The 27242-nt window shown below is 38.3% G+C and overlaps 1 protein-coding gene across 2 annotated transcripts; it reads right to left on the bottom strand.

Annotated features, from left to right (window-relative positions):
• Positions 1 to 8319: 8319 nt before the first annotated feature.
• Positions 8320 to 26210, bottom strand: ston2 (stonin 2). Of its 2 annotated transcripts, none has more exons than XM_053510260.1 (4): positions 26079 to 26210; positions 18853 to 20724; positions 13694 to 13896; positions 8320 to 10571 (listed from the first exon to the last, which is right to left on the bottom strand). In XM_053510260.1, the coding sequence occupies exons 2-4, from the start codon at positions 20687 to 20689 to the stop codon at positions 10500 to 10502; spliced, it is 2112 nt and encodes a 703-aa protein (XP_053366235.1). In that variant the 5' UTR covers positions 20690 to 20724; positions 26079 to 26210; the 3' UTR covers positions 8320 to 10499. The 2 variants fall into 2 exon arrangements, with proteins under 2 accessions (XP_053366235.1, XP_053366234.1); XM_053510259.1 differs by lacking the exon at positions 26079 to 26210 and adding an exon at positions 22610 to 22897.
• Between the last annotated feature and the right edge of the window lie 1032 nt (positions 26211 to 27242).

The raw sequence follows: 27242 nt of genomic DNA, 5'->3' as shown, positions 1-27242 counted from the left end.
TTATCAGTATGTAGATTTGAATGGTGATTATTCTGCATGTTCCCAAATGGAGTTTGGTGTTCCTCAGGGTTCGGTTTAAGGGCCACTGCTTTTTTGCCTTTACATGCTCACTTTGGGCAACATAATCCGTAAACATGGTATTAGTTTTCATTGTTATGCTGACGACCCACAGTAATACGTCTCAGCAAAACCAGATAAGGAAAAACTAGCTTGCTAAAGCTGAGCAATGCATAAAAAATATAAGAGACCGGGTGTTAAGTTAGGACAGAAGTTCTAGTCATTGCGCCGCATGCAGCTAGAAGCAAGATTTTAGATCAAGCTGTAACTTTAGATGGCCTTTCTGTTTTATCAAGTGCAACAGTGAAAGACCTTGGTGTCATTATAGATTCTAGTCTTTCATTTGAAGCTCATGTAGACAATATTACCAGGATAGCATTCTTTTACCCTTAGAAATATTGCCAAGTTAAGGAATATATCATCACTAAATGATGCAGAAAACGAGTTCATGTTTTTATCACCTCTAGGTTGGACTATTGTAATGCCTTACTGTCTGGTTGTTTAACTAGGTGCATAAACAAGCTTCACCTAGTCCAGAATGCAGCAGCGAGAGTCGTCACTACAACCAGAATATACGAGCACATCACCCCTATCTTATCTTTGCTTCATTGGCTCCCTGTGAAATTTTGCATTGATTTTAAAATTTTAAAACCACTTTTGACATATAAAGCATTAAATAGTCTTACACCGCAGTATCTAAGTTAACTGCTAGTGTCTTACGATCCGCCATGCCTACTTCGATCAAAAGATGCAGGCTGCTTGTCAGTACCACGTATTATGAAAACTACAGCAGGGGGCAGAGTTTTTTCTTGCTTAGTGTTCGGGACTCGGACAAAGTGTCAGTGTTTAAGTCTAGGCTAAAAATCTATTTATTTAGCCAAGCATTTTTATAAATAGATTTGTCTTGGGTAAAGGAGCAGATCTGGGGGAATAATGGACGTAGAGTATTATGGTGAACTGGTATGTTTAGATGCGGTCTTCCCCACTCTCATTGATCACTCAGGTTTGCTGATGGTGAGGTGATTGGTCGCTTTACATCTCAGGGAGCCCTCATGTCTGTGTTTCCTTCTGGCTCTCCCCTTTTTGTTATGCTGTTATAATTAGTCCTGCTGGAGTCCCTGCTTGCACTTTGCACTAAATATACTGTAGCGTTTTACCACCGGTAAGGAAGTTGAAGAGACAAGTGAGCTTAATTGCTGTCCAATGCAATGGCTGGGAGTACTTTATTTAACACACAGCATGTATAGCATGAGCAGCACATTCAGACGAGAACCACATCCAATTTAGCCTTAGCATAAACCGGAGCATATTCAACAGGTCACACACACTCCACACACAAACATGGCCAAAGCCCCCAGCCCAAACAACCTTCCCCAACAGGGTGAACACATAGAGAACCCACGCAAGGCATGACAGTCGACAGCCGCCGCTCCGCCTACGCCACAATACATTCACATTATACATTATATGACTGTGACCATACCTAACTGTTATCTTCCCTTTTCTGCTCTCCCCTCTCCTGTTCTCTCTCTCTCTCTCTCTCTCTCTTTCCCTCCCTCTCGAGCTACACATGTCATGCCTAAGCTGCCAGTAATCTAGACTCCCTCTGCCCTCTTGACCTGTCTGACTTATCCTGGTGCCCCGCTTCTGCTTGGAGATCTTGTCACATGGATGCGCCGTGTGTCTCTTTGGGATGCTTCTGGTGTCTAGGGACGGTTTCACTCCACCATGAAAACAGTTCTGGCCTCGACTGGTGTTGACAGCTGTTTCTCTAAGGACTTGACTTGGCCGCAGTCACTCGATAGTTGAGGACTGAAATTTGCTACAAGTCTACCTAAGCCTCCAATAACTACCTGGACTCCATATTAACATCAATTAACATCAACTAATATGGTGAATTATCTGCCACCTAACACACAGTATGAATGCAGATCAATTCCTGCTTTCTGTTTTACCCAAATGAGGATGGGTTCCATGTTGCGTCTGGTTCCTCTCAAGGTTTCTTCCTTTTACCATCTCAGGGAGTTTTTCCTTGGCTTGGTCATCAGGGACTATCTGACCATTTTGATTCATACACATTTACATTCCCTAAAACTTATATACTTAATACAAACTTAAATAATTCTATTGATTGTGTAAAGCTGCTTAGTGACAATGAAAATTGTTAAAAGCGCTATACAAATAAAATTGAATTGAATTTATTGTGAAGGTTGAGCTTTTCCTTAATTTATTGCTCTTGCAAAATAGCCATATTAGAAAAATGTAAATAAAATTATTAGTCTTAATTAGCCATTGTATTAACTGTTTTATGGTTGAAGCTAGTCAACAGTTTTAACACACATTTTATTGTTTCCTGCACTTAACAGACTTAAATTAAATTATCAACTTGTTTGATTAAATTAGTGAATGAAAGAACAAATAACTTTGAAGTGCATGATGATAAACTGTGCAGGATAAACAATGCAGGCCAAATGTTCCTGGCATGCTTAGGATGATGCATGTGTATTTAACATAAATTTCCTCTCTGATCACTGAATAATTTCCTAAATATTTGAAAGGGATTGAAAAAAAAGATAAGCCCTTTTTGTCTCCCAGTCCTAAAGGCAAAAGAAAAGATCAACTCTGACCTCATCTAAAAGGTTCTGGAGCTTCTTAGATTACCTCTCTGTGCTCTAAAACTCAATCACAGGAGCTTTTGTCACACTCGAATGTGTGGCGAGAGAGTGAAGAGGCCCAGAGTGACCTTTATACAATAGCCGGTGCTCTCAAAATATGAACCGTCGAGCTTAACGGCACAGTATGAAACTCGTTCTTTTTCTGAAGCCACAATTGCATTCACCGTGTGGATTAGTGTCTGACCTGCAGTCAACCGTCAAAAACATCGCCTCGTGATTTCAACCCAATTCGAGCGCTGCACCTGGTCGTCGTCCTCCAGGAAAGGGACGAGAAGACGCCGGTTGTCTTTATTGGCAAGGCCTAGGTTTTAAAGCCTTAAAACTATAAAAGGTATTTTGATAAACATTGAGACGCCATGTACTGTAACATTTCATGTTAAATCTGTAAATGTAATTTGTCATAATCCTGGATCTTTTTCTCCACACTTCAGAGTCCAGTTGGTTGCAATAATGCCGCAACTCAAAAGAAGAGGAAAAGATTCTTCTGTTGATCCTTTTTCCATGCATATGTACATACTCCAAGCATGCATAAATGATCGTTGCATACGTACACGGATAATACAGAAGTGTTTATGGCTGGAGTTTGTTTGTCTCCAGGCTGTAAATTCTCTGGAATAAGCTGCTGTCTTGCTCATGTCTGAACATCATGTCTACGTCAAGAAGATGCCCACGTGTGCCAATCATAGAATGGCACACGGATAAAGCGATGATGGAGTGTGCTTGTCTCAGAGTGAGTTTTTTTTAAACTAATCATTGTTTTTCACATTTGCAAAAATGTACAACACTTAAAGCACAATGCCTGCGTAAACTTTTCACGCCCACAAAGTCTCCCTAAAACATTTTAATAAAGCCCTATTTGATGGAGACTGCTTTTGTCAAAGTTAATGACGGAATAATGAGGGGGCTTTTTTTGCCATAAAATTGTGTTATGTGAGCAATAAAACACTTTGGTGTTGTGCTGTTGAAGAAACTAATCAACACTGAAATTATGTGATGCAGCAGAGCTACTGTAACCAACCTGGAGTTGATTATTTTCTTGGACCAAAGATCAAAGAATTACAATGAAACTTCACCATCTCAATATTGTTTTAAACTGTATATCATCATAATTCTGTGAACAAGCTGTTACCATAGAAACGGTTACGTATTAGAATGAACACACTGCTGTTCTAGAGAATTAATCCACACCTTATAACCAATCAGAGTCCAGGATCCAGCAGCATTATTGAGATAAAAGATGAAAGATGTTTATTTTAACAAAAGACATTTGTTGTTTCTATTAATTATTACTGTTTTCACTTCATTAAGTCAAAAATCATCTAAATGTTTTATAGTAAGCAATAGTAGACAAAAAAAATCTATGTACTGTATTTAGACAATATTTCAATAAGCGTGACTCTTGAGAGATCTTTATTAAAAGTTTTTGAACCCCTTGAGTTTGTTTTATTAGAGTTTAATCACTTTTTGCCATCGTACAAACAAAATCACCGAGTACAGTCATTAAATAAAGAAAGGTAAATCCTTGCGGAGCTTCTTAAACGCTTACTTTCAGTTTTTTTATGTATTTTTTAGTTTTTAGATTGAAGACAGACACATTTTAAAACTTGGTCATTATAGACATAAATATAAATGATGAGGAGCACAATGCTAGCATTAACTGTAAAATAAATATCTGGCTTGACTTGGTGATCTATCCCCTTTTTAGTTTAGTGAAAGCTTACCATAGCTAGTTGACATGATGTTGGTTAGGCTGATTATAATCCACAGGTTAACTGTAGTTCATCACAGTGATCGAGTTCTGGCCTTTTAATAAAATCCAGGTTTTATTAGTTGTTTCAAGAAAGTAGTAAATAAATATTAACGTCTTTTGTTACACTAATTATTTATCCAAAAATGTTTTTAGATTTCTTAGACTTTTCAAGGCGTATTTAAAATAGAATTTTTTTTGCATCAAAAACTGCTTAAGGAGGTTCAAAACCTGGCAGCATGCACATCAATCTTTGATCCATGGGCGATGTTGGTTCCCCAACGTAATTGGTCGGTGGAGCGATTTTGGCCGTCTTTCCGTGACCTTGACAAACAGAACAACCAGACAAAGAGCAAACGGACAGATGGAAAGGCAGGTAAACAGACGTGCGGACAGAAAGATGGACGGAGGGCTCTGACGTGACCTCGAAACAGGTTTTTAGATCGGTCAGCGTATGGATGCGTGTTCACCACCTCGTTCTCTCAAACTATGAATCGTCCACAGTCCGCATCACATCTCTGCTGAAACAGTGGAACATGTGTGTGACCAACTTGTACAGCTCGAACACAAACCAATAAAATGAGGATGTATTTTACCTAAATTAATACATTTACTTGGATGAGGGTTTAAACCATGAGTAAAATACTTGTTTAGTTAAAACAATGCTGATCGCCCCAAAATTTAAAAAACAATAGAAGTCTTTTTTTTTTCCCAAGTGTTTTCCAGATGGTGTACTTTGTCTTGTGATCTGGGTTTGTAATAATATTCAAATATTTAAATCTAATTATAATATTTAAGTATTTGGTAGTCGCATAACTAGTGCTTGTTACTGTATAGTTTAGTACTTAGTCAGGTGACATGGGCTTGTTATACTGTTTAAGTACTTAATCAAGTGACTACTGATGATAATATTATGTATTTTCTTACAAGACTGGCATTCATTATAATATTTAAGTACTTATTTATGTGACTAGCGCTCATTATAATATTAAAGTATTTAGTCACTTAACTAACACTTGTTATAATATTTAAGTACTCATGTGGCCATAAATTATTCAATTATTTAAATACGCTGTCATGTGACTGGGGCTTGGTACAATATTTAAGTACTCACTCACAAGACTAGTGCTCATTATATATTTAGGTACTCTGTCATGTGACTAGATCTTTAAGTACTTAGTCATACAATTACCGCTTGTTATAATATGCAAGTAATTTTTCATGTGACAAGGGCTTATTAGAAACCTGACTAGCTTTTCTTAAAATTAAGTACTTAGTCATGTGATCAGGGATCATCATAATACAGTATTAAAGTACCAGTCACATGACTGGCACGCAATATAATTAAATGCAGTACTTACACACGTGACTAAAGCTCATTATAATTAAATACCTAATCATGTGACTAGGGTTCATCATAATATTTAAGTGCTAGTCAAAAGACTAGTACTCGCTATAATTAAATACTTAGTCACATGACTAGGGCTTGTTATAATTTTTAAGTATTTTGTCAGAAGACTAGCGCAGATTATGATTTCTTGAGAAAGAAACAGAGTCACAGAGCTGAACAGAAAAAAGACACCAGCAAATAGGAACAGATTCTGCTGTTAAAAAAAGAAATCTAAAGTGGCACTGAACACCTTTTAATAGAGTTCACCTAGGACAGCAGCTTGAAAGATGGCATTAATTTGCATAAATTAATCTTCAGCCATGCTTCTGGTTTCATGCAGTGCAGCAAGCCATGCACATTTCAACAGGGAAACAATACTTTTATATGTGTGCTTTGTATTCACTTTGTGTTTTTAAAGTCCCAAAAAAGCATTTTGTGTCTTATTTCAGGTATGCGCCAAAATCCAAGAGTCAAAAAAATCTTAAATATATCCTAACTCATGTGTAACAGATGGAGCTTCTACGCAGAACAAGACCCTTCTGATTCCTTACTATCGTTTATGTATAGCCAGGATGATTTATTCCATATAATTATGAACCTCTTGCAAAAACGAAAGCCAACATAAGCATCATTATGCTTTTTACGTCCAAACCAGCTGTGTTACTGTCTGTTCCTTAAATTTTTCTGTCCTGCAAAAAGCACCTTCTTTTGGAGACATTTTGCAAGTACAGCTTCCACACAACCTTCTTCATTATGGACCAAGTTGTTTATACGGACTACTAAGTTTCAGGTTTTTTTATTTCAGGTTCAGGGTTGTACATCTATGCTGGTTTCTATAGCAACAACTCATTCACATGGACTCCATAATACATGCTCGCATAAAAGAATAAAAATGTGTATATAATCGTTTTCCGTGAAATGTTTATGGAAGGAGCCTCCAGTGTCAGTGTTTTATAACGTTCAGAAGCAAAGCTTTAAGATTTCCCATACAATATGTTCAGGACTGAGTGTTTTCGCCTTTGCAGTTGCTTAGTAAAATGACAAGCTGATGGTTTTGCTATATATATATATATATATATATATATAGTACGAACCTATCACTATATACAAACTGAACCGTTTATATATATTTCTCAACATTTTGCAAGGCAAAAAAAAAAAATTTCATTTAATCAGTAATGTCTGTAAATCTCATCCTGGATCTGGATGCAGTGAGAGAGAGTAGGTGTGCATTGTGAAATGCTGCCCTCTTGTGAATTTTGTCGTTTTAGCCTATTTGAGTCAATGACTCAGCAAGTAGGCTATTATTAAATCAAGTACTTTTCTCCATCTCCATGAATTGAACTACTCCCAAAAAGTGCCCCTATTTAAGAAGCTAAACAGCCTGTTTTTAGTAATCTTCCTTTCACAAAGTGAACACTGGCCACTTTACAGGTTAAACGTCTCAAAGTGGAAATGAAAGGCAGGATATTTTAGATGGAGATATCTCCCAAATAAAACTGGGGCTTGAACACTAGGAGGGTCAGAGTGCTCCTCACTGCAGTGTAACGCCGTCTCAGCTCAGGCCAGGAGGAAGCTATTCAGCTTTGAATGGTTTCGGGGAACTGTAGAATAAGGAGCGCAGATTTTCTGTTGCCGAAATGGGACTAAATTGGACTGATGGAACCTATTTAACCCCTAGTGGAACTGTGGGAATTAAAAGTCATGTTTCCTCAGAAATAAAAATTGGGATCACTGTAATTCTTTAGTCTGGTTAATATAACTTATCAGAGCCTAGACCTTGGATTCCGCTCTTGGTTTATCATTGCGTCTCTGATTATTATAGTTTTTACTAATAAAATAAAAGGTTTATTGCTACAGTAATGTCGCATGTCTGCTAATTAAGCCAAGATTCTACACAGATTCAAGGTGGGAATTTAATCCTCGACCCTGGAGGTGCAAGGTGACAGTGTGCACCATTACATACATAAATGTTTATTTTGGATGAAGCTGCTTTTTGACAAAATCAATTGTTTAAAGTGTGTTGCAAATAAAACTAAATTGAACAGACGAAATGTCTATTTCAAACAACATTTCTACATTTGAGCATGTCCAGTTTATATGTTATCATTTATCACTAAATTCTTACCTAAACAAATGACCATAGTAGGTTAAAAATTCAAGGTCAAATCTTCTTTTATCAACGAAATGTCTGCAGTTTTTTTCAGAATAAATTTTTCTTAACTTTTAACATATTAAGGCCGATGGATAAACAAATGCATCAGACCTGTCTACAAGTCCCAGACTGTGTTATTAATTTTTTAGTTATGTTTTTTTATCTAAAACAGGTATCAAAGTGTATAACACTGAAAAAAAGAAAAAACGTATTAAACGTATAAAACGTATTAAAGGTATCTATCGAAAAGATAGTCAGAGAATACAGAAGCAAAAGGTCAAAAAGTCACAAGCATTTGTTTATTTCAAGTTAATAACATCAACTAAGAGCTATTAAACCACGGCACCATCACCAGATCAGCCCTAACATTGTCTTGCTTAACCAAAATTAATGAATTCTTGGTGCAGTTGAATTGTGTTTTATTAAACTCTAGTAAAGAAGTACTAACATACTGTAGCAGGGGAAAATTATTTAAAATTGAAATGTTGACCAATTGCAACCAAACTAAAAAAAATAAATAACCAGACGGAGAGAGACACTTTCACCACATGATGGTCATTGTAAACGCTGTACCCTAAAGGTATCCTAGATACCCTAAAGATTAAAAAAATAAAAAATCTAATAGTGCAATACCCCCAGAGATTTGGAACATGTTAGAGTTATGTTAGTAAAAAAAATACATTAAACAATTACACTATATCAACATAAATATAACAGTACAATAAAACAGATTTTTCTCCCCAATATCAATATTAAGCTAAAAATGGATCGAAATGAAGCGACGCCACAGCAAGAATAAGACACGATCAGTTCAGGTTTAATTAACAAAATGTCACTTTTCATTGTTGGGATAAAAATACCAGTTCAGAAGAATCTATCGGGTCGATTTCATTACGCACATGTAAGCAGTGTTCACCGAAATGAAGTTCGTGCCTCATTCATTCTGCATCACTGGACCAGTCTATAAACATGAACATCGATATGTTAAGATATTAATTAAAACCAGCCATTAATCAAGTTAAAAGCAAACTAAGCCTTTGTGTGTAAGAGATTACCTGCTTCATAAGCATAAAGCGACGGTGGAGAATTTACACTTCTGTGTTTAACATAAAGCAGAGGTGTAAAAAGAATACTAGATGATCATTAATATATTTTTATTATTTGTAAGGATGTAAAATAGACAATTAGTTGTACTGAAGTGGAGTCACTGCTTACCACTATGAAGTTGGTTAATTGCCCATAACAGCATGTTTCCAAGTGTTTTATTGATTTAATTTTAACGAATACTGTTTTCTGTTTATAAGTGAACAATGCACTGTTAATATCGTTCATCATCCACAACATCCAGCGTTTTGCGTCACACTGCAATAACACACTCATATATTCATGTTTGTACAATTTCAGGGTGTTTCGCTCAACCCTGAAAAATTATATGTGCTTTACACTGAACATCACTTGTGGTATTTGGATTTAAAGAAAAGCTAACGCATCTCGGCAATTTGCGTGAATTTTAAAGAAAAAATAATAATTAATAATGAGATTACATTATGACATCAACCTGAGCTGGAATTCAAGTCGAACTATATTTTTCCCTTGTGTGTTTTTTGTAGTGTATGTGTACTGTTAAGTACTGGTAAGTATTGCGAATAGTTAAATTAGTTAAATTAGTTACACACCACAAAGTGAACCTCCATCATAAAGCATATGTTGTCCTTTAATTCTTACAGTGCTGTACAAACATCTAAGGCACTTTTTAAACAGTTAAAGATGTCCTAATGACAAATAAAATGACTAAAAAAATTATAATAATGAAAAAAATAATAATAATAATACAAAGAAGGTAATTATATCACAATAAGCTTTCTGTAATATTATGATACATAGTTGTTAGATTGACAAAATTTTTACAGAACAATAAAAAACCAATTAGAAGCAGATCTGAAGATGTAAGGGTTTGGGAGAGCTCGGATACAGGGTTTTGGGGGGCGTACATGGCTTTTCTTTGTACAGATTGGGGGTTTGGCCATGAACGATGTCGCAAATGGGCTGTTTAAAGGTGTTCTGTACATGTTCTTCCTCTTTTTCAGTGTTATACACTTTTGAATTTTGGGATAAGTAAAAATGTGTTGTTTGAAACTAACTTCTGTGGGGTGCCAAAATATTTGTACGGTACTGTAAGTTAAGAAGGCTGTATATTTTTTGCTTTGAGAAATGATTGAAAATCAACTCAATTGTCCAGTTTGTTTTAAAAAAATGCAACTAAAGACTTGAAGCTGACCTGCACACAACATCTCCCCAGTTCAACTCCCAGGTTTCACTTAAGTCATTCCTACAGTACCAGATATTTACATATCAGAAACATCTCACACCATCCTGTTTTATTGTTTACCGTCACACTTCAGTGTTTCAGTCAAAGTGCAACTTTAATTAGAAAAAACAAAAACAAGAAGAAGAAAAAAGATGGGAGTTCTCTCGTCACTGCTGAGCGCACTGCCCCACCTGCTCCGGGTTCTCCATCATTCCCTCGTTCTTGTGCTCTATCTCCACCTACAGGAGAACACATGGGAGAAAGAGACAAGGAGATGTAATGACACACAGAACCCACCAGAGGCCAGACAAATTCACCTGGTAAATGGTGAGTGTTGAGATTAAATGCTCGGTCCATAAGCCTAAACATATCTTGAATGACTACTGAGAAACTAACTCTAATCCTTTGCTGCTATATCTTTGTCATATGAGTTGTTTTTTCTAATGCGTAGATGGTAAATTTACGCGTTGCTTTGGACACAGGCACAGTAGACCTGACCAAGCAGAAAAGTAAGCTTTTTTGTGTCTATTGAAACTCTTTCTACTATTACAGGTAGAGCTGATTTGGATCGCCTAAAGTTTGGATTTGATGTCACAGCGTCTAGACGCTCGTCGTCCACTGACCCCAGATACCAAAGGTTCAACATCCTACTGTATTCCGAGGACCTTGCTCTGGCATGACAGGATGGGACTCGCGTGATAACACAAATCCTTCCTCAACCTCCACACAGGAGCTCCTAAAGCCCTCCTGTGAAAAACGAGCCGTTTCAACAACACGTCTGAGGAGCTGTAATGAGAGCAGATGTTCATGGAGACGTCTACAGCCACCTTAATGACATGTTTGGATTGCACAAGGGAAAACGGCTCTGGCAGCTGAGACAGCAGGTTGCTGGAGGGTGACTGCCCGTATTTCGGTGACTCTCAAAAGGATGATGATCTTCAGCAGGAAGGGATTCGTTCCCGCATCACTCAGACACAGCCAAAAATGCACCGACTGCAGCAAAAACCAGACACTTCTAGTGTGTTTGGTGTAGATTCATCTCTACTTGAGCTGGGTTAAGTTTATATCAGTCAGTTGTGTATATATACACACACTTACTTATTTACAGAACAGCAGCTTTAATAAAGATCATGTGTGCAGAGCAGAATATGAGAGCATAGTCATTAAAAATAAACTCAAGGTGCTTCGACAAACACACCAGGACACAGAAACTCTCTCTAGTAAGAGCAATGCTTTTCTGCGAGCGCCGAGACCTAAACAACCAGGGCCCAGTTTCTCGAAAGCTTCTTATCGCTAAGTAGTTCTTAAGTTGTACCTTAACCTCTCTCTTAACGTTATGGCGCATTTCCCGAAACGTTCGTACGCTAAGAATCTCTTAGGTAAGTCACACGTTCGTAAGGTTGGTCTGGATCATCCTTAACTCACTCTTAGCGTAGTTTCAACTCAAGACGCTAGTCGCCGCCACTAAGCAGCAGTCTTTATAAATCAGCGGCGTATGGAAGCACATTATGGCACATTATCAAAGTCGGATTAATGATGGAATATACTGTAAGCCTGTTTAAGTTTTTTTTTTATTTAATATCAGAACTAATAGAGTGACTTTTAATTAGCCTATTTCATAATGTGGCTAATGCATTAAATCACTTTTAATATTAAACAGGTGGCAAACAATTTGGCAGCGATACAGCGTGTTGTTGTGCTAAACCGAATACGGCGCCGTCCGCGGGGTCGTGTGGTTCGTGTGGCCCTTTACATATTTTGCCTAAGCTATTTGCCTGGCTATTAAAAAAAAAGTTTTTCAAGGCAACATATTATGGAGCTTCTTGACCGTATGAATCATGATGAACCATACCTACGGCTACCGCGCGAAACCACATAGGTGAGATAGGGGTATTAAACCTCTACTCTGGCATCTCATCGTATTCATTCCATAAGTGCTTTATACAACCCCAACAACTAACATGCTTCACATTGTTTCTGAAGCTGGTGAAGAGTGTTGTTAGGTGTTTGTCAATCAACTTTGATTGTATACCCGGTTCGTTTCACCGCCACTACAGGGTACATGAAAATATTATCGACAGTTTGGTAATTTAATTTATATACTGTCTATTATGACATGCTATTGATAAGGTAAACCATGTCGAAATAAACATTATTGGAAGAATTTTGTGCAATGTTTAATTTGCATAGAAAGTGCCGTCTTTCTTAACGCTGTCATGCAAAAGGAGTGAAAAATCTATTCCTAAACAACCGATGTCAGCTAATTCAGTACCTTCACTGTAGACAGCGCCTTGTAACGTCGGACGTAAGAGGCAGCGACTTAAGAAGACTTCTAAGGGACAGTTTGAAAAACACACTTATAAAAGTAATCACTTTACGTAAGATATATATTAAGAGTCTTCTTAGCGCGCTTAGTGCGTTATCGAGAAACCGGGCCCAGGTTTATTTCTAAGAGTTTGTGGGCAGTAAAATCTTAAAGCAGTCGAAAATAGGGAAAAGTGTCACCTGGTCTTTGCCCAAGATAGTCTCAGATTCCCGTTGTTGGATGAGGAACCTGATGCACCCACCTCAAGGGTTACATTTGTGTGGCTGGTGCTCGCCATGATTGTACAGAATGCTTATTGGTTTCTCTTTCCTTCATCAGAGAAGTTTGGTTTTCATTTTCGTCTGCCCCCCTCATCAGCAAGACCTTTTACTGTTGCTTTCTTGTGGCAGTGTGCCACATGATGGGCTGATTAGATAACTGTACAAAATGAGCATGTATTTCAATTAAAGTGGAAAAGAGATCGTAGAGATCAGAGATAGTGGTGGTTTATCCCTGCAGATACCTTCTCAGCCGATGTTGTTGAAGATAGAAAGTCGCTTAATCATGCTGTAATTATTCTTATTCTTATTGTTATTAACCAGGGATCGTCAAGGCCAATGGGGATTATTGTATTTATTCCCATCTTTACAACCATGGTAGGATCTCTGGTCAACATTTACACATGCCTTCACACACCACAGGCAATTCCTGGAACTCCAGTTAGCCTATCTGCATGTCTTTGGACTGTGGGAGGAAACCAGAGTACCCGGAGGAAACCCACCAAGCACGGGAAAACATAAGAACCAGCATTCTATAACTGGACAATAAGCAATCATACAGAAGATGGGGAAACATTCATCTTATCTCCACTCACAATGAACTTGATTTGCAGGCAAAGTGTAAACAGTAGTGTGTCTCATTGCCCACAGAACTGTGTGTTTCTCTCCCTCTCTGTGTGTTCACCTATAAATTTGTGTTTGCAGTTCATGCTCCAGGTCCATGTTTTTAATGATGTCCCCGCAAACACACACAAACACACACACAAAAACAGAGTACCTGGTAGGAGTAGTGTGCTTTGTAAGTAATCCACTTCTTCAGCTCGGCCCTGTCTTGGATAGACAGAGAGCGCACAGTGGTCTTTGAGGCTGACGCAGCAGGCATGTCGAACTCAACCTCCAACACGCTCTGGAACTGTTCTGGAACCTCCCGGTCCGATCCCAGCTCCAGACGGCAAAAGAAAGTGTGAGGGTGACCCAGCGCTAGTGAACAGACCAAACACTAGGTTAACAATAGCACATGTTTCAAGTTAATGCTCAAGTTAATCTGACTAATAACACTGATTATGGCCAGGGGGAGGAAATTATTATATAGTGGCAGTGGCAGTGAAACCTCGGCAAACCTGGGATACGAGTAACTCGGTTTACGAGTGTTCTGCCAGACGCGCAAATTTTTTTAAATAAATTTTGACTTGGAAAACGAGCATTGTCTTGGTTTACGAGCACCGAGTATCAAGTATCACACATGCGCTTCTTGATTTGATGCAGAGCGTCACATGATCACAACTGAGCCAACGGTTTTTCTCTCTGACACTGTGCCGGGTTACTCTCTCTCTCTCTCTCTCTCTCTCACCTTGAATGTGTGTGTGTGTGTGTGTGTGTGTGTGTGTGTGTGTGTGTGTGTGTGTGAGAAACAGAGAGGGGGTGCTTCACTCACACACAACCAGCATGGTGTCAAATTACACGCGTGCACACACATAACACAACACTCAGCAGCGCAGGAGAGAGAAAAACACACACACAGCGCCTGTGCGCATAAATGGAAACACTTATCTGTCGAGATTTATTTTTACTTTTTAAAGGTAACGTGCAGGTTAATTTGTTTTATTTTTACTTTATATTTTGTGTTAAAAAAAATTATGTTTTTATTTTTTTGGGCTGTGGAATGAATTATTTTAATTTAATTTCCATTATTTCTTATGGGAAAATGTGCTTTAATTTATAAGTGTTTTGGAATACGAGCCTGCTTCCGAAACGAATTAGGCTCGTAATCCGAGGTCCGAGGTTCCACTGTACTTTATTATATATTTAACTTCATTCTCACACATTTCATAAATTCTATATTTCTATATTGTACAGCTGTTTTTCTTTACTTATTATTCTATATTTTTTTATTTTTCTATATTCTTATATTGTATATTTGGTACTGTACAGTTATTTTTTAAAATTTTTCTTAGTTAAATTCTATTTTCTTTTTTATATTTATTTTCTATTATTAGTCTTTTATTTTAAGGTCATGAGCAGTTGTCTAAGCATTTCACTGCATATCGTACTGTGTATGACTGTGTATTGGACAAATAAAATTTAAATTTGAATTTATATATATATATATATATATATATATATATATATATATATATATATATATATATATAATTTAATAATATTCTTATAACAATTTGCTGTTTAAAGTAACATTGAGTAAAACAATGTTAAACCTTCTCTGTCCTAAGGCAAGAGTAAAGTTACAGTTTTACTGGTATTTAAAATATATATATATTCAAATTTTTGCAATTAAAGTGGTAAAATGTTGTAGTTCCTCTATGATTCTACAGCACAGCACACTTTGAACTATTTACACAGCGTCCTGTGTGGTACGAGCAAATTATTTGTTTAGAATTGTAACAAAATAAAAAATAAATAAACTTGAATACAAAATCAGAATAGTTATAAAACTGTGACACTTAAAGAATCACAATGCAAGTAGAATCAGAACTTGGGTATTGTAATAATGTCATATCATATCGTGTGTTTTTTAAACGTGTGTTGCTTATCTACTGCACATCAGCCAGTAATTACAACAGGTAACAATCTCCCTCCAGTCCAGGTTTAAACTCTCTTTCCTAGCCCTGTTGTTGCTGTCTACACCGTTCTCCCTGCTTATCAGATAATTATTGAGCATCTAAAAGAGCTGAATCAGGTTTTTAGCTGTTTTTTTTGAGCAAAGAACAAACTGAAAACAGGAACAGAAAGCCAAAAAAAAAGGGTGGGGGCTGCAAGCTCCAGGCCTCAGCATGACGTTACGATCCTGGGCCGACTTCCCAGGCACAAATTACACGTGGTCTAAACGAGCTGCTCATTGGGAATTCTCTCTGTTGTTACAGTCTGAAAGTAAACGCAAGCTGTTCAGGAAAAACAAAGCATATGTCTATACTTACACAACAATCTGAATATAGTCATTAAAACCTGATCATTGATGGAAGACAACTAATTTATTATATAAGAAGCTAGAAAACGAAATTTTATGTTTTGGTGGTGAAGATTGAAATAGATCAGATAAAATATAAAATAAAATAAAACGCATGTTAAAAGAAATTGCATTTGATTAAATAGAATGAATTGAGGGAAATGCCGAATGAAAAGACAGGCAGTGGGGTGTGTGATCTAATGAACACTGACAGCTGGGGCTTTGTCCAGCCAATCCGACACACACTGCAGAAACCCTGCTGATCCGTCTCTGAATGGTTTGAAGCACAGGCCTACTGAGCGCTCACGCTAAACGAGCAGAAAAGTTGGACGGTAAATAACTAGAGCTTTATTTTTCAGTAAGGAAGCAGAAATACTGTATATTTTTGTCGTTGTAGCATGACAAGATGTTTTTTATAGATAGCAGAAACCTGTTTTTGCAGATATTTCACAACCCCAAATGGACTACTGTATAAATAATAAAAAAGTTAATGCTCAAGCTAATGCATTCCAATGTCCAGTATAGCGTTTTTACAACAAACAAAAAAACTAAAAAATCGCTGTGTGCATGTGCAAACAAATAATCTGACTAATAATCCTGTTTATAAACAGAGGGAGGAATTATATTTATCATTATATACTTATTATAATGATATAATATTCTTATTTACTTAATAAAAAATGTTTAACCTTCTCTGTCCTAAAGAAGGTTTTACCCCTGTTAGGAAACACTGACACTGGAGACTCCTTTTATAAATGATAAACAAACATCTCTTTACACAAAAGTTCACCATCAACAATTGCACGTCCCTGTTAGAGAGCTGTTACTATAGAAACGATTATCTGCGCAGCATCCATTCGCAAAATCCACCGTGGCGTGGGCCGACTCAAGCCATGGTCAGGGAGGGATCTGGGGCAGCTGCGGATTATGTATTAATTGTAGTGGTAGTAGTATAAGTAGTATCTTTATTACTTTACATAGTACAGAAAAGGCTTTTTTATCATAATTGTCAAATAAATACTCAGTCTCATTCTCTCTCTCACTCTCTCTCTCTCTCTCTCTCAGTTAACAGCCAACATACCTGCGTTTTCTTTCTTAAAGCGCAGCTCTATGATAACCTCTTCCCTTCATATAATGCAGCATTATGCCGTCTTTGTAAATGTATACAATCCCACACCTAATTAATCTTGTTGTGTGCATATACTGTAGAGTACCAGTCAAAAGTTTGGACACACCTTATAGCTCTATGACCTTTCCTGATTTGCATTTCTTTTCCTCACTGTAAAAAATGCAAAATATACAATAATCTCCTTCGAACAGTTGATACTGAGATGTATCTGCTATTTATCTGTTGTAACGCCTTTATAACGGCTCTAATCTGAGGTGCTGTTTGTTAATTGGTGTTTTTTGACACTGGTTACTCTAAATGAAAGTCTGCAGCGGATGGATGTTTTGGTTTTGCTTTTCTGGCAAGGTCTTCATGAGGGCCAGTTTCATCATGGAGCTTGATGGGTTTTGCAAATGCACTAGACACAATACTGTTCCTGCAAGTGTGCCAGAACAGCTGATCTTGGTGTCTTAAAATATCAGCTGACTGTTGTTGTTGTTGTTGTTGTTATTATTATTATTCAGTATTGTTCTCAAATATAGAAAATAAAAACAAAAACATTGAATTAATGTGTCCAAACATTTGATTAATTACCTCCGAACGCTAAATGTGGGCACTCTGGAAATACCAGAAAATCTTACCTTGTCTTTCTGCCTGGACACTTTAGGGGTGCCATTTCTTTTGAGAATGGTAATGTGATTTTCTTTGCATTTTGTTTGGCTTTAAAATAACCAGTGTCTGTGTTAATGCTAATCTTTCTTCTCCTCTATCTTCTCCAACAGTAATCACTTCAAAACAATAATTGTCTGGTGTCTCTCTGATTTATGTCCCAAACCCATTACTGCCGCTGGCGCTGTGAGCCTAATGTTTAATAAACCTGCTTTAGAGATTTTTTTAATGGCTTTTACCTCTAGTCATTTATAGATGACGTCATAAAATGGATATAACACAAATAAAAAAGATGAATTTTAAAAGAAATAAATAAGGCTATTAAAAAACAGTTCCTTAAATGTTCTGACAACAAAGAGCTCTTACGTAGGTTTAGAAACAGGTTCTACTTCAGAGCGAGTTCGGCAATCCGATTTGAAAAACGGAACACAGGTGTTTACGGAAGTCAACAAGCGTAGATAGTGGAAACAAATAATATCTGTGCTTCCTCATAGAGCATTTGTCATTAGTTGTTGTTGGTGGTGGTGATCATCTTTCAGCTGCTCCCATCAAGGGGTTCGCCACCACAAACCATCCAACCCAACGCACAGGTTTTACAGCAAATGTCCCTCCTGACACAATCTGGACTGCATCCTCTGGCTGGGGTTTGGACGTTGACTGGGAATTGAATGCAGGCCTTCTGCATAGCAGGCGAGAAACCTACCACTATTTCTCCAATGCCCTTTTGTAGCTAATAGATTATTCAAACAACCTCCTTAAAGTTTCTTTGAAAGGTACACCATCTATCTAAACCATCTTGGACAGATGAACTCTGTTGTAGGGTTCTTCATCGGACTATTGCTATGTCCCACTATGTGAACCATAAAAACCATTGTCATACTAAACTTAATCTTTTTGTGCATCTTTTATATACGATTTTGTCCAGCAATCTTTACACTCCCTCAAATGGTTGCTAGGGTGTTTTTAGGCATATCACCTTTTTTATCAGTAAAATCTCTTTTCTAAGAGGGAATTCTACCATTTAAGGGTATCATAACATTTTTATCTTAAATTGTAACAGGTAAAATAAAAAGTCTTTCTTAAAGATTTACCTTCTGAAAAAAAACACCAAATAAATTTTAACTGTAATATTAAACCTGGCGCATTATTGAACCTGAGCTCCCTAAATCCCTGGAACAAGACAGTACGTTCCTACCTGAGTTTTTGTCTGGCAGACGACTGATTCTCCACACCACGGCTTTGAAGGCTTGTTCATACTTTGCAGTGCCAAGGGTAACCCGCATAGCCGGTTCAGACCCTGAGATGCTTGTGGAACCGAAACTGGCTCCTTTATTAAAGCGTGCCTTCAAGGACTTTTCTCCTGTCACACTTTCCCTGCGGAAGTTCTTTGCCCATGTATCAGGAATTGGGTAACGAATAGCCACATTTTCACATGGGATCACTGTCAGAGGGTCTCTATTGGACGAGAACCCGGTTGACATTACTAGCCAAGACTGTAGTTCCACCTCTGCACCTCGAACACTGACAACAGTTCTCAGGGTGAAGGGCAGAGTTTTCTCTGCGTATCCTGTCCGGAAACGCAGAAGCTCAAATCTCCGTCCAGATGGGGGCTCAAAGGAGATAGTCCTGGATTCTGCAAACTCTTGTGTGTCTGCGCACTCATGCAGTCGACAGTCACGGAGACGGATCCAGCGTGTGGTAGTGTTGGGGATGATGTCATGCCGAGACACCACCTCTTTGCCTTTTACCTGGACATCATTAAGACCTATGCAGCAGGGGTATGAGCCCGTTAAAAAGGCAAGCACAGAAATCTGCGTCATTACCAGATGTTGTAAAATACGGTTATCTGTTTTGGACAGAACCCCGTAAAAGCTATCTACAACTTCAACCTGAATCTCCTCTTCAGAGTAAGGCACAGATGAACTGATGCTGTCCACATCAGCTGACAATACTGCCAGCTTTTCCTGCAAAGCATACCTGAAGCTTAGGAAATCCCTGTAGTCAGTGGTTCCAAGCTTTACCAGTTGCTCCTTCACGGGCAGGTGAACCACAGTGACTTTTGGCTGGATCTTGCGCTTCTCCTTATATACCACCTGGTCCAAGCTGAGAGTATGGACACGGTTGTTCTCCTCATAGTGCTGCATTTTGTGTTCGGAGATCTCGAGCTGGGCACTAAGCTGGAACTCCTTGAAGTGTTTCTCCAGGCCTTTCTCGTAGTAGAGCCTCAGCTGACCCGCATCGCTGAGCCTTACAAAGATTGGCCCCCAGTGCCGAGAGGACATGATGTTCTTCTTCTCAGGAATGCGCAGAAGCATGGGCCAGCCATCTTGAGGTGCCATGTGAGCCGGTTCATATGGAGTCTTTTCATCATCCCCTGCATCCACAGTGTCATCTGGAAGAGAAGGTTCCTGGTCAGCTTCAGAGATCTGCATGTTTTTAAGCAGATCCAGTTCATTTCCAGGAAGACCTGAGGCAAAAGTGCCAGTCCCACTACCACCCCCAAAACTCTCTGCAGTAAAAGGGAAAGGGAAAGAGTTATTTTGGGTGTCAGGATTAGTGAAAGGGGACTCAAACAGCAAGGCAGTAGGTGTCTCCTGGGTTTCATGGTTGTCAGATGATGTCAGTTCACTGTTATTAAAATAGGCACTAAAAGGGTTAATATGAGATGGCTGGATGTTTAAAAAATCCTCGTGCAGAAAGGGATTCTTCTTGGTGTAAGGAGTGCTGCTGTTTGACAGTGGGCTTTCGAGGACAAACACAGAATCTGATTCATCTGGGGATAAATCCAGAATGGGTCTGTCTGCTCTCTGGTTTTGGATGGACGACACAATCAAATTGCTGTTGGTATCCTGTAAATGAAAACTGTTCAAGTTGCCAGTCCTAATGTTGGATGGTTTGGGGGCATGCTGGTAGACTTGCTCTTCCACATTGTCATCATCATCAAACGTGACCCAGCTGGCAAATCGACTGGTGCTGGTGCTGGATTGGCCATTGCTCTGTGCAATGTTGGATGTCCAGTTGAGTGTATCCATGTTTATTCCCTCATCTTCCAGGCAAATAAAAGAATCTGCAAATAGAAAAAAGTAGGTTAACTCTACTACAAGATCAGACACCACATTACAGATATGATTTGCTACATTAATACCCCACACACCCTGTTCTTTCAGGATACACTCATTTGTTTCCCTGAACCAGCTCACTGCACATTATTCCTTTATATTTATTACAAAATGCAACCATTTCCAAGCAACCATTGAAACATCCAAGGAGCTTTAATTTAGTTGACCAGCTACCAGATTTAATTTGATGAACGTGGAAACTAACAGGAGCGCGACTTAGTGTTGGGTCACGCTATAAAAGCTGCAGCCATGATGCAATCATGAGGTCCTGTGTGAGTACAGTGAGATCACTCAATCATAAATGAATAAAATAAGTGCTACGGTCTGATCTAGTTCTCAATCCTTCTGCTTTAATGGACTAAAAAAGGAGTTATCTTGAAATCTTCCAGTTAACAATTCATGAGCTCAGTCCAAATTGTATACACTTATTTTCACAATCTTGTTACGTTCGCAACTCAGTCATAACCTGCGCTGCCTTATAACCTTATATTTCAGTGGAGACATATGTCTGTTTTCCCGTATGTCATTATGTCCGATGGTAATGTCAGCAGAAGTGAACTTCACTCTCATGTCACAATTTTAAGGCAGTTTTCATGGAGGGACCCTATTGTGCAATGTTTAGCTTTCAGTCATATTTTGCTTGCAAAGGGATTTCGTTTCAGCCACAATGCTGACTCAAAGTTGTGCTTTCAAAAACAAAAAGGAAGATTAAAAAAACATATCACACATTGTATTGTACAGTATAATAAAACATAAAAGTTGAAAAAAACTATTAAAAAATTAATATATATATTTTTATATTGAAAATTATATATATATATATATATATATATATATATATATATATGTGTGTGTGTGTGTGTGTGTGTAAAAACAATCCATGAACCAACATGCATGGGGCTGGTGGCCTCGTTGTCACAAAGCTGAACTTCTTGCCCAATGCACTTTACGGCAAAATGAGTCCTAAATGTTGTTGCTAGGCACCAGTTTCTGTATTTCAGACCCGTTTCCACTGCAAGTGCAGCAAAGGAGAATGACCTCGCTCACAGTGACACACACACACACAAAGCAAAGCACAGCGGCTTTCACATGCGCCTAGACAAATTGATGGAAATGGAAAAAAACATCTATTTTTTTAGTAATATCAATTGAGGTGGATATTTAGCCTTTTTAGTTTTAAACCCTAAGTCTTATCAGTGAGAAGCCTTGAGAGTCAGTAGCTCAGTCAAAAAAAATATGATACAAAATAAAAAAACATGCAAGTCTTTTCATGTCCAGACAAAAGCCAAAGCGGGAGCGCTCAAGGCTTGTATCTGATATTAGATCAGCAGCAGATCTTATCCATTTTCAGGAGTTTTACAATAACACCAAGACTCTCAAAACAAACCCAATTTCATGTTTTGTTACACAGTTTTGCTTAGAATCCAACAGGACACTTGGCCTGCTCAAAAAACAGGCTAATCTTTCAACACAAAGGCAACCGGCTGTTACTAAGCACCAGTCTCTCCTGGTATGTATTATCACAATGCCAATGAATGCGCATAAACTAAGTCTGAAAGTTCTTAAATAAAAATTTATTTTACTAAAACTTTCAACAGAAATTGTAGGTTATACAATGCTTTCATAAAGCAACGCAAGACTTATTTAGTTAAAGAAAGAGATTAACCAGTGAAATTAGTGAAAGAGGAATAAAGCAAGTAAATAAGGAAGCTAAGATCTGAATAACTTCCTTCATTCATGTGAAAAACAAAATACACAAACAAAAACTCTAAATCAAAATGCAAAAGTATAACCCTTCAACCCGAAGATTGGGCCAAAGGTGGAGAGACTCACCGACGAGCAGAAGAGCAGACGTTATCAGAGCTCAATCCTGCAGCACCCGAGTAAGGAGCAGGTCATGTGAGGCTCTGGCCACAAAGTTGCCCGAATAGCAAAGCTGAGACATGTAGCTGCCTGTCTCTCTCTCTCTCTCCCTCTCTCTCTCTCTCTCTCTCTTCCTCCACCCCTCCCCTTCTCTGATAGCCTGCTCTCCAAAAGGTAACTATATACACAAATCATGGATAAACCCATCCCAAAAAGAGTAATATATCTTCATGGTCATGCTCTGAAAAACACAGACGATATGGGTCGATTAGATCCAGCACTCAAAGGATCCATGTCATCATAGTGGTTTTAATAAAAATGCTGTTGAAGGGCTTTAAAAGAATATTTGTCAAAAACGTTTGCAGGCAGGTGTAGCATTAATTCAACTTTTCACAGCAGTCGGAGGGATTAATAAAACTTGGTACAGGTTTATAAATGTGTGTTTGCAGAATTTGTTTCAACGCTTTGCCTAAATTATTGGTATGGGTCAAGATTCTCAACAGTACTAGGGACTGGGATAAAAAAGTAAAACAGTTATATAAGAGCAGGCAGGATTGAACAAGAGTGTCTGCAGGTGCAAAAGGGATTCATTTTACTTTTTTTGCAGCAATGGCTATGATTTGTCGAACTTTCTGCATGTTTGAAACGGTACTAGTTCAATGTTCTTGATTGGTCAAGAGTGTCTGTGGCAGTGGAAAGGATTGAGCTGTGGAGGGATTAATCCAACTTTCTGAATAAGTGGGAGTGATTAATCTGAATTTTTGAAGGTGTAGAAGGATTTATTCAGAATTTCTGAGGAAAAAATGGGAGCGATTAATCTGCACATCTGAAGGAGTGGAAGGGATTCATCTGCCTTTCAAAAGGAATCAAGGGGATTCATCTGCATATCTGAAGGAGTGGGAGGGATTATTCTGAACTTCTGAAAGGGGCGGGATTAATCTGACTTTCTGAAGGTGTGCGAGGAATTACTCAAAATTTCTAAAAGAGCGGGAGGATTTAATTTGACTTTCTAGTGGTATTGAAGGGATTAATCTGCATTTCTGAAGGATTGCGAGAGATTAATCTAAAGTAATAGAGGGGATTAATCTGCATTTCTAAATGTGTGAGAGATTAATCAGAAATTTTAAAAGAGTGGGAAGGATTAATCTGACTTTTTGAAGTTGTAGAAGGGATTAATCTAAATTTTTGAAGGCATGGGATGAGTTAATCTGACTTTATGAAGTTGTGGGAGGGATTTATCAGAATTTCTGAAAGAGTGGAAGGGATTAATCTGACTTTATGAAGTTGTGGGAGAGATTAATATGACTTTTTGATGGTGTGGGAGGGATTAATCTGACTTTATGAAGTTGTGGGAGGGATTAATCTGACTTTTTGAAGGTGTGGGAGGGATTAATCTGACTTTATGAAGTTGTGGGAGGGATTAATCTGACTTTATGAAGTTGTGGGAGGGATTAATTTGACTTTATAAAGTTGTGGGGGATTACTATGCCTTTCTGAAGGCATGAGTCAAGTTTGAGAAACTTTCTAAAAGACTTCTCAAACTCACTTATGAAATGTTTGGAACTTTGGAAAAATAGTCAGCAGTACCAGAGAGGGATTGGAGTTAAAAAAATAAAAATAAAAATAAAAATAAAAGTTCTACATAACCTATGCAGCTACTTTATTTAATAGCACAGTGTTATTAGCAGACCGCTAGCTTGTTGTGTCTCCTGGTCTTTACACATTAATCTGCCCAGAGCATTCTCTCAGCCCTTGATCCTCTTTTTCTATTCATCAGGCTTTAATCCTATAGTTACTACCTACTCCCATATCCATCCTGCTTCACACACTCTGTGCCTAGGGATTAAGGCTAAGGTTATTCTGAAGAGTAGGCCAGAGCTCTGGCTCTAGTCTGGTGACAAGAGTTTAAGAATATCAAAGAAGTACTGTATGTTGTGCAGAACCATTACTACAGGGGGATCTGGTAAGAAATGTATGTGTCAGATATGGATTTATAAAGGTCAGAGGTCACAGAGAGACGGGAAGATATCATATGTGCAGCAAAACAAACTCTCACTTCTACAGATCACGGCTAACAAATTACTCTCAGATGCTCCTTATAAATGTGTGCATGTGTGTGTGTGAGAGAGACAAACAGAGAGAGTGAGAGGGAAAACAGCTGGGTGTCTACTCGCCGTTATGTGTCCCACGGGCCATCCCAGCACAGAGCTGTCAAAGACGTAATACACTCCGCTACACAAATGCACAGCTGCATCATTACAATGCACACACACAATGCACATTCACATGCAAAACCACACACTCAGTCAGCAAACACACCCAACCTTGGTCACAGGGTTGAGGAGACAGAAATAAGACACATGAGATGTCTAGATGTCCATAGTGAGGTGTACATCACAGGGGGTCGCCAAGCACTACAAACAAGCTCCAAGTTTATTCATACATACAGTAACTCAGAGACTAATTCAAACAAGTTCAGAGTCATTTACAAATGGATAACAAGTCAAACAAGCTCTGGGAAAAACACAGGTGAACTCCAGGGATACAAGTTTAGGAAATCAGAAAATTGAGCTGAACATAAAATTAATGAAGGTACATGGATATTATAGCGCATTAAGATTAGATCTTTTTCAATAAAGTCTTATAACTTGTTGGTGGAATGGGGGCTTATTGGTTAGAGTCCGAGTTCGATTCCTTGGGGTCTGTGTGCATAAATACAATGGTAATCACCATTGGCCTCTACGGTCCCCAGTTGGACCACAGAGGTTGGATGGATGGATGGATGGATGGATGGATGGATGGATGGATGGATGGAACTTTAAGGAGTGTAAATCACCTTACTGCAGAGAGTCAGAGGGATTAACCCTGCTCTGTGTCAAACACAAACAGGATCTGAATCAAGTTCAATTCAAACAAGTACTGTACGCACAGACAGACCCTCGCAAACAACGAATGAGCTCTGGATGAAACTCAAACTCAGGTTTAATGTTTTAGCAGTTCAAACTAATTTGGAATAACAGGAACACTTACAATAATCAGATTGTAGCCCTTTTTTAATTAAATAAACTGGGATTTTGGAAGCTTCCATAAAGCTACATGATATATAACTCGCTGTATAATAATAAGAAGAAAACGAGGAAGAAAAAAGTGTGTGTGTTTAAACAGGGTGTGTATACACATGCTTTAGAACAGAAACTAGAACAAAAGTCAAAAGTCGTACATGCACACACATCCACAATCAACCTCATTACTGTAGATTTTATAATAATTATAATAATAATATATGAATTAATTTAAATAAATTCCATTGCCTGAGGGTAGCGTTCCTTCCAGCAGTGATGCCTCAGGGTTTCAGGAGGAGCAACGACAGCAGCTAAGGTGAGCGAGTGCAGGTGAAACGATTCTCCCAAACAGCCTGCCTAAGGAACGAACAAATCACCTGTCAGAGAGCCAGCCAAATTCCTGCTTCCCAGATCATCCTACATTTCCGCATGGAGCTGACGGACCTGACTCGACCCTGCCTGATGGTTCCCTTTTACTCAAACTTTTACTTCTCCTTTATTCCTGTGCTTCACTTCAGCCTTCAAATATAAGAATGAATCATAAACAGCGTCGGCAAACACTCGGCTCACACACCCAGGGAGTGGCTCTGAGTCACAGAGAGGTCACACCAATCACGATAAGCGAGTTCTGCCTGGAGCTCAAGCACTTACTGTAGGTTTACATGTTCAAACAACTACATTTTCTTTTTTTTTCACAAAAGTGCTGACGCTAGAAATTCAGTCATGAAAGGTAAATAAACGGCTGATTATTACAAAAAATTAGCTAGGACATGTTCAAGCACTTGAATTCAAACATGTTGTAACTCAGTGTGTTAAGTTTCTGTGTTGTTCGGAAGATTGGTGGTTCAAGTCCCAGCTTAACCAAGTTGCCACTGTTATCATGTCTGCTGCAGGTGTGCTGTACTGGATAATAGCTGAAAAATGTGGGTTATGTGAACTACAATTTTGCATTTGCAAAACCCCGTCAAGCACCATGATGAAACTGGCTCTCATGAAGACCATTCCAGGAAGGCAAGGGCAAATCCTACCTCTGCTGCAGGAGATGTGTACTTAAATAAAGTGTATATTGTTAATATAGTTTAATTTCCAACATCATATCCAGATACCACACCTACTGTAGGACAGAGCCAACCAACTAGGCTCCTTGATAGTGGGCGCAGTACAGTCAATTACATATGGTCAGATCATGCTCAGGGTAAAGGATTATACCTTATACCTATAATGCACAAAGCGCATTATAGTCAAATCGGGTACTGACATTGATCAAAGCCATTTTCACATGTTTGGGCCATTAAAGGCAGTCCGATCATGGCTAATGCACTGAGAAAACTTTCTACCTTAATGGTATCCACGCACTAGTGAAATGCTGGATAAGTGCATTAGAGTACAGTAGCAGCGGATTATATGGAAAAATAAAGGACGTTTTTACTCTCATAACTGTGTTCTGTAACTTTATAAAATCAAAAGTCCCACTTTGATGTGAACGTTGTCTGTATTTCAGCGGTAAAATTGTGATAAATGAAAAATAACAAATCAGCATT

The sequence above is a fragment of the Clarias gariepinus genome, chromosome 13 (genome assembly GCF_024256425.1).
Source record: "Clarias gariepinus isolate MV-2021 ecotype Netherlands chromosome 13, CGAR_prim_01v2, whole genome shotgun sequence".
Taxonomy (NCBI): domain Eukaryota; kingdom Metazoa; phylum Chordata; class Actinopteri; order Siluriformes; family Clariidae; genus Clarias; species Clarias gariepinus.
The sequence above is the reverse complement of the archived record's forward strand: the minus strand, read 5'-3'. Positions and strand labels throughout refer to the sequence as shown.